Raw genomic sequence first — 8,112 nt, 5'->3', positions numbered from 1 at the left:
ACGTTGTGGCGTCCCAACGGACGAGGGTTGCAATCAACCCCTTTCAAGCGGTACAAAGACCAACTTGAATACCACGGTGTTTTGCTTTGCCTTTCAATATCCCGTTTGCGAGGAATCTCCACAACTTGGAGCCTCTCGCCCTTACACTTAAGATTCACAAAGAAATACGGAGTAAGGGAGAAACTAGCAACGCACACAAGACTCAAAATCAGAGCAACAACACGCACACAAGTCGCAACAAGAGCTCGCAACACAACTCAATGAGTCCACAACTCAACAAGAGCTCTAGATGCTATCACAATGAACCAAATGCGTGGAATCGATGTCTTGGTGCTTAGGAATGTTGTAGGAATGCTTGATGTACTCCTCCATGCGCCTAGGGGTCCCTTTTATAGCCCCAAGGCAGCTAGGAGCCGTTGAGAGCAGTTCTGGAAGGCTGATCTTGCCTTCTGTCATCGGGCGCACCGGACAGTCCGGTGCACACCGGACACTGTCCGGTGCCCGATTTCTTTCCTTAAATGTCGCAGCCGATCGTTGCAGATCTGGGAGCCGTTGGCGCACCGGACAGTCCGGTGCCCCCTTCCGACCGTTGGCTCGGCCACGTGTCGCGCGCAGATTCCGCGGCCGACCGTTGGCCTGGCCGACCGTTGGCTCACCGGACAGTCCGGTGAATTTTAGCCGTACGCCGTCGGCGAATTCCCGAGAGTAACTGTCCGGTGCACCACCGGACACTGTCCGGTGCACCACCGGACAGTCCGGTGCTACAGACCGAACAGCCTTTTGGCTGTACACAGCCAACTTTACTTTGACTCTATTTCTCCTGTTTCAAGCACTTAGACACAATACATTAGTCTTCAAAACAATGTACTAAGGCTTAGAAACATACCTTTACTCTTGATTTGCACTGTGTCCATCCATGAGTATAGATTCACATTTAAGCACTTGTGTTGGCACTCAATCACCAAAATACTTAGAAATGGCCCAAGGGCACATTTCCCTTTCAGTACTGGAGCAGCAGGGGCGAGAGTGAAGACGAGAGCTGACGTGGCAGGGGCGAAAGGGAGGCTGTGCACTAGACTCAGCCTCAGTACACTACGCACTGACACGCACGCCTCACGCAACAAAGGCGAGACAGAGCACCAGCTCACCGCCCCACCGATTCAAAGGCGCTCGGATCCTCTGACGTCGACGTTCCCTGCCAGCTCCCGGCTGCCGCCCTCGCTCCTTCCGCCATCTGCGCTGCTCTGCGGCGCCAGAGCCGGCGCCCGCCCGCTGCCGCCCTCGACGGACCGGGACACGGGGCCCCACCGTTCTCTTTCCTGCGCTGCGCTGCGCGGCGGCTGTGCTGCTGATCAGTTAATGTGCCTGTGAGGCTGTGACAGGCGGCGTCGAGCGAGTCCGAGGCGGGCTAACTAAACCCGCCGTCTCTCGAGGCGGCGCCCGCGGAGGGCCAGGTGGAGGGCCGAGGAAGGTGGAGGCGGTGAGGCGATGGGGGGCGCCAAGGCGGAGGACAAGCCCGCCGCCGCCACCGCTGAAGACGATTGGTGTTACCAGTTTGGAAACAAGGTTTGATTTCTACACCGCTTGCCGTCCTCTGCGATCCCGGGTCCCGGCCCACGTTTTGGGTTCCGCTTCGCCGCCGCGGCGAGGTCAGGCTGGTTAATCTCAGGCCAAATGGAGCAGAGTACCTTGGTGCTGTGGCCACACTTTCTCTGCGAGCCTCCAAATTCGGGTCATTTCCTTGGCTTCACCCTCCAAATCCGTCTCTGCGAGCCTTCTTCAGCAGCCACACTTTCTGTGGCCAGCGCTCCTGTCCCTCGGAACCCTGATCTGAAACGTCACTAAACCAATGTGGATGCATTGTTTTAATCGTTTCTTATTTCTGTTTTTCCTCTTTTACGTTTCTATTTCACCAGAGCATCTACAACAAGGTGACGTATAAAAACGAGTATATAGAATTTAGAGTATCAATAAAACATTTTGCTCCAACAGTAAAACATCAAATCTGGATGCCCTATAATTTTCGACAAAATTTTATGAAATAAGATACCGTTAGAGTAGTTTTTCCTAGAGCCCCGTATTTCAATTTGAGACATTAGTTTGAAGCATTTTTGGAGATGCTTATGTGCCTGCTAGTTCCAAGTTCGGAGCCGTTTCCGTTCTCTGTTTATTTTTCAAGTTCTGTTTTTGTTCTACAATAAGATACCGTTAGAGTAGTCTACTCCATGCTTGTGTCACCTCAGATTTTTGGCTGTAATATGTATCTCGGCTTGCACTTGTTTATCTCTTTATTAGTACTACCAGCATTTTCGGCCATCAGTTTTTTGGTCTTCCTTGCTGAGAATGAGAACGAGAATGAAAGCTGTCGTACTCCTCGTTGGCATAGATTCATTTATTAAGGCAGTTCGGCAACAGAATATCAGAATGTACTTCACAGAAAAGGGCCTTTTAATCGATTGCCGTGTCTTCCATCTTGGTACTGCAAAACACTTTTTCACATATGGAATAGTGAAGTTTGAAATATGAGATTTGATGAGTAAGCTGCTTGAGATGGACTAAGGCTGGTTCTAGCCGTCCCCATATTAGCTATCAACCACGCTGAGCCTACAGTTATCTTATTGCTACATCAGTTTTTTTACATACTTTTCTTGGCATAAAACATGGTGTTTTGTTGAAATGCAAATACTTATGTAATTAAAAGAATAAAAGTATATAATTTATAAAAAATAATTTAAAATTACATAACTCAAACATAAAAAATACATGATTTATAATTAAAATTACATAAATTAAACATAAAAATAAAAAGTAAATAATTTAAACTCTACTGGTGGTGGTAGTTTGTAATTTGTATTCATGGGTCTACCCTTCTTTTATTCTTTAATATAATGATATGCAACTCTCCTATGTGTTTAAGAAAAAAAAGTAAATAGTTCATAAATAAAATCTATTTTATAGATTAGATTCTAGGTTTTTTTTTTATTTTTTTGGACTTCAAATGGTTAAAAATAGTGTGGCAGATGCGTGGACCAATCGAAAAACGTCACCTCACTAAAGTCGGTTCTTATCGATTGGTTCAGGTGTACCGACTAGTTTGGGCTGGTGCCGACCGATTCGTCCATTGCGGCGGTCGCTATCGATCAGTCCGGCTCTAACACGGTTGATACCAATCGGTTAGGACGGTTGGCAGCGCTATTGACCGGCTGATCGAACCGACCTGCATTAGCACCGTTGCGGTCAATATCGACTGACGGCCAACGGTGGCGTTGTACCTAGCCTAAAGGCGATTCGAATAGTATGTGTCCATTTTAACTCCGCTGGGGGACAGAACTTGGTTTGGGAGGAACGACCAGATAGATCTTGAAGTTTTATTTGTTTATTTTTTTTCCTTACTTCCACTTATATAGATGTAGCTAAATGGATGCTTCTCAGCTCACCTATAGATGTATTCGCTTTTAAGGTTTGTTCCTTTGTAGCACAAGGTTACAAAATAACAAATCTTACCTCGAAAAAGGGCTGCGATATATATTCTGGCACTGAACATTGTGCACCTGCTGATTGTTTTTGTGCTGGTCGGAATCTGTTTGCAGAATGCGTTTGACTCGAAGGCCCCGAAAAAATCACCACTTGCATTGAGAGTGGTTGTCTTTGCCATGACTGTGTTATGTGGGATATCTATTTGGTCAATGTGTATGAAGCAGCTAGGGAGTGATGGCTGGTCAAGAATAGTGAAGATCGAAGTTGTGGAACAACCATGTAATAAGTCTACAGTTCCTCCTTCTGAGGTTCAATTTGCGCATTACCCTCAACCGACAACTTACAGCAGGTGAGATTTGCCCCGAAGCAAGATTGAGCAATCTGGTTTGTTTAATGCTTAATATATATATATATATATATATATATATATATATATATATATATATATATATATATATATATATATATATATTTTAAATTTATAGGGAGGAATGCAAGTGCAATGCTGTCCGGTTCTTTGCGATTATATCATCACAGCGATCTGGAAGTGGCTGGTTTGAAACCCTTCTTAACAGCCACATGAATGTTAGCTCCAACGGTGAAATTTTCTCTAGAAAAGAAAGGAGAAGTAACATTTCCTCTATAGTAAATGCCATGGATAGAGTGTACAGCTTGGATTGGAACAGTAGTGCTTCCAAGAATGAGTGCACTGCTGCTATTGGCTTCAAGTGGATGCTTAATCAGGTGATGACTAAAACATGCAGTATAGATAATTTAATTGGATATCATTTTGTTCATTTATTTTTTCATTCAGTCCCAGTACATTCACAACTAGGTGCTAGATGTGCTCGAAGCAGTTTCAAACCAAGTTTTTTTAGTTTGGATCTAAGCCCATTAGCAGCTCTACTTAGAATCTACATGGCAAGCATATTCCTTTTTGGGACCTCATCTAATTCGTCTTTTTTGATGAATGTTCATGGTGGACAGATTGACTAATAAAACCATGAAATACTAGCCGCCAGGGCATAGAGAGTTCTCTAGAGACTGAAACCAAACAAGCATTCTTCTGACCGGTATGTTTCCAGGGTCTCGTGGCGAATCACGTGGCCGTAGTGGACTACTTCAATCGAAGAGGAGTCTCTGCAATATTTCTCTTCAGAAGGAATCTGCTCCGCCAGTTGGTATCACAGCTAGCGAATAACCACGACAGATTCCTGAAGCAGTTAAACGGAACACACAAGGCGCATGTCCACACAGAGCATGAGGTGATGCTATTTATTAAGAGATGGTTCAACTCTTTGCCTCGGTTATGTTATGTCTGCACTGCAGTCTCTCTGAGTTGGTCTGTATGGTTGATGTGCTCCTGTTTTCTTTTTGCCCCCCCCCTCCCCCTCATTCGCAGGCCCATATACTCGCGAGATACAAGCCCAGGCTGAACACGTCGTCGCTAATACGGAAACTGAAACAGGCTGATGAGTACACACGCGACGCCCTTGAGAACCTAAATAACACCCGCCACATCACTGTCTACTACGAGGACATCGTCCGCAACAGAACAGTGAGTTCTCGCTAACTCGGTTGTGTTGAGTGTTCTCTCTTTCCTTGCACTGTTGCTTACGAGCACTGCACTGCATTGTCGCAGAGGCTTCTCGACGCCCTGGATTTCCTCGGAGTGCCGAGGAGGGAGCTGGCGAGTCGGCACGTGAAGATACACACGAAGCCCCTGTCGGAGCAGATCGAGAACTGGGACGAAGTCTACAGCGCCCTCAACGGTACCCAGTACGAGGGCTTCCTGAATGCCGCTGACTATACGTAATATGACGTCACGGTCTCCACGTCTCTTGATGTAGATGTAGGTGTGTAGGTATAGCGCCCCAGCTGTGATTCCTTTGTTCTTGTTTTCGAGTAGCCGGCCGGCCTTCTGCGTGCCTGCCTGGCAGGAGTTTTGATGCGGGGGATGGAGGCGCTTTGCCATGGTTGCGTTCGAGCTCCTGGCTAGCCCACCCACTAGCTTTCCTCATGTCCATGTAACGACCCTCGAGCTTCTCTCATCTTTGGCCGTCCGCTTGTAATGCTTGTCGTCAGTGATCTCACCCATGCCATGCCATGCCATGCCATGCCTTCGAGGGACAAAGCTGTGCACTTGAACTTGAGGCTTGTCTTTTCATTGGGTGTTTGCGGTGGGCAAGCAAGACGCTGCAGTTAAGGATTATTGGAAGGTGGAAGGACTTGTTGGAGTTGCTCTTATAAGATTTGTTCCGGTATTCTTTGTAGGACGGGCGGCGTATTATTGCACCCATGGGCGATGCCGCGATGGCAATGAAATCCGCTGGCGGGATTTTCAGCTATCCGGTACTGTTTGCATGTACAACGACTCAGGATAAAAAAGGTCTCTTTTCATATTGGAGTCATCCCGTGTTGACCAATAGTTAACTATGAGTCATTTGTTGGGGGTCTTTTTACCAAAGGTTCTCCAAACACCCAAGGTATATTGGCGGTTGGTTGGAGGCTTTGATTGGTCAGATGAACGAAGGGAAATCTTGAATGCTTGTTCAGTACGTTTATATAAGAAAGAAGACGGAAATGCTTAGGGGCCCTAGTGGATTTTGTAGTTTGTATGTATAGGAATGGAGGGCATGATTGTAATTTTATACGAAATTATACACCGGATCATCACTATACACAGAGGTACATTGTCATGTATGGGGACAAGGTACCCGAAACGGAACTGATTTGCCTCCGAACCATTGTCTTAGCCTCCAACTGTAATCATTTGCAATCAGAAATGAATAATAAAGAGAGAGACATCAGTAAATAACTTGTCTCGATCATCTCTAACTATCTTGCTTTTTCTGCGATAATCTTCCCCCTGCAATCTATCCTTCATCAAGAGATATATTAGAGCAACGAAGATCCAATACCTCTAATTATGTTGTCCTGTTTTAGTTCCTCACAGACCAACATGGCACATTATCAGTCGGTCACTTCAAGAGCGAGGTTTTCCATTATTGCCAAAAGCCGACAGGAATGCCCTAAAAACTGTCACGAATTGGTTGACCATCAGGAGTACAGCGCGGCAGGAAGTGCACATGATGTTGAACTAGCTAATCATACTTGTTAGAGCATCTCCAAGAGTTCACCAGAAAATGACTCATCAAAATCAGTTTTAAGGGACATTTAAATAATTAGTGGAGGTAGATTTTGATTATTTCTCCAACAGATCACTTAAAACGGCAGATTGTTTTATAGGAGCCCAAAAAAACTCTCAATTGTAGCTACAAATAAGAGAGTTTTAAGAGCTATAAAAAGTTGGGAGCGCTTTAGAGGAACTGTTGTAGACACATTTTTATATTTTCCCCCAAAAACTGGATTTAGGGGAGACTTCTGGGAAGCTCTTGGAGATGCTCTTAGAATACCTATTAGAGTTTATTAGGGTTTGGAGCTCTCCCTATGTAATTACCCTCTCGCCCCCTTTGTAATGAGTCTGACCCAACACTCCTAGTCTATTAATACATCACCTCACCCTATTCCAGGGTTATGGTTTTCTAGGTCACAATACTGAATAAAATCATTAGTCACATGTTTGATCATTCAATTAACAACCAAACTAGGGATTTGTAAGAATCGATGTAGTATTTTTTTTTAAAAAAATAGAATGATTCCAATGAATAGTTTATTATCAATGCCCATTAGAGGTAGATGAGTTAATGTCCATATGCTTCTTATTTTTTGTCAGATTTGTTACAATTTAATAGTATTTATTAGCACGTCTCATGAGAACTAATACATAGCCTTTATTACATCATATACATTATGAAGTCATGAATCTAAAACTTATTTTTTTATTGGCTGCTATAGATTCATTTCATTCTCAAGTTGAAATTCTCATGTTTATCATATATTTTACAATTATTTTTTTTGTATTTTTTAAAATAAGTATTTTAGGGTGTATTGTAAGTGAGTAGTTTAAATAGAGTCATTTTCAAGCAATAAGATAGATGAGTAGTTATTTAGGAAAAATAATAGATCAAATAACTATATCAATGGTGATTAAATTATACTGAATTGATGGTCAAATAATTTTTGTTTTTATGATAATTTCTAGTATCTATCTTTTGTTTTCCTATTGTATCTCTCAGGAGGATAACATGGTGATTAAATTAGAGTTTAAACTGAAATGTTAGAGTTGTGTTTTTGCTACGTCAAGCAAACATTTTTCTAGCTTATTAAAATAAATATTTATCTATACTAATGTATACACGTTTATTTGGTATCTATGGTGAAACATAGCATTTTTGGTTATTTAATTTCACTGTGGTAGAAGTTTGCAATTCAAAAATACACATCTCTCGTATTTTATGGATATTAATTTATTTTGTAATAAAATATATTAGTATTTGCATGTACATTTGAGAGATTTTTTTCCTTTTTATAATGACCAATGTAGATATAAATATTAAGATAATACGTCATATAATATTTCGCAGCAGCATATATGGGTAGGTTGAATGCATTATATGGTGTTTAAGATTACTTTTCATAATAGGAAATGTGGGTAATTTACATATAAAATCACAGAGTTATTTTAAATTTTCTATCACAATAATAGCAAAGGTGAGTAATTTAGATGGAATA

General features: G+C 42.8%; 1 protein-coding gene across 1 annotated transcript; it reads left to right on the top strand.

Moving 5' to 3' along the window:
- Positions 1-1,132: 1,132 nt before the first annotated feature.
- Positions 1,133-5,723, top strand: LOC100274889 (uncharacterized). The gene is made up of 6 exons (NM_001174371.1): positions 1,133-1,566; positions 3,591-3,826; positions 3,963-4,221; positions 4,563-4,742; positions 4,880-5,035; positions 5,120-5,723. The coding sequence occupies exons 1-6, from the start codon at positions 1,489-1,491 to the stop codon at positions 5,291-5,293; spliced, it is 1,083 nt and encodes a 360-aa protein (NP_001167842.1). The 5' UTR covers positions 1,133-1,488; the 3' UTR covers positions 5,294-5,723.
- Positions 5,724-8,112: the final 2,389 nt, after the last annotated feature.

The sequence above is a fragment of the Zea mays genome, chromosome 9, assembly GCF_902167145.1.
Source record: "Zea mays cultivar B73 chromosome 9, Zm-B73-REFERENCE-NAM-5.0, whole genome shotgun sequence".
Taxonomy (NCBI): Eukaryota; Viridiplantae; Streptophyta; class Magnoliopsida; order Poales; family Poaceae; genus Zea; species Zea mays.
This window is presented reverse-complemented; position numbering and strand designations above follow the sequence as displayed.

What these genes read in the sequence shown, in the direction of transcription:
- LOC100274889 (NM_001174371.1), top strand. Translation starts at nt 1,489, where the DNA reads ATGGGGGGCGCCAAGGCGGAGGACAAGCCCGCCGCCGCCACCGCTGAA. An exon ending in CAACCGACAACTTACAGCAG is followed by an intron (nt 3,827 to 3,962) that starts GTGAGATTTGCC and finishes TTAAATTTATAG; the next exon opens with GGAGGAATGCAAGTGCAATG. An exon ending in ATGTCCACACAGAGCATGAG is followed by an intron (nt 4,743 to 4,879) that starts GTGATGCTATTT and finishes CCTCATTCGCAG; the next exon opens with GCCCATATACTCGCGAGATA.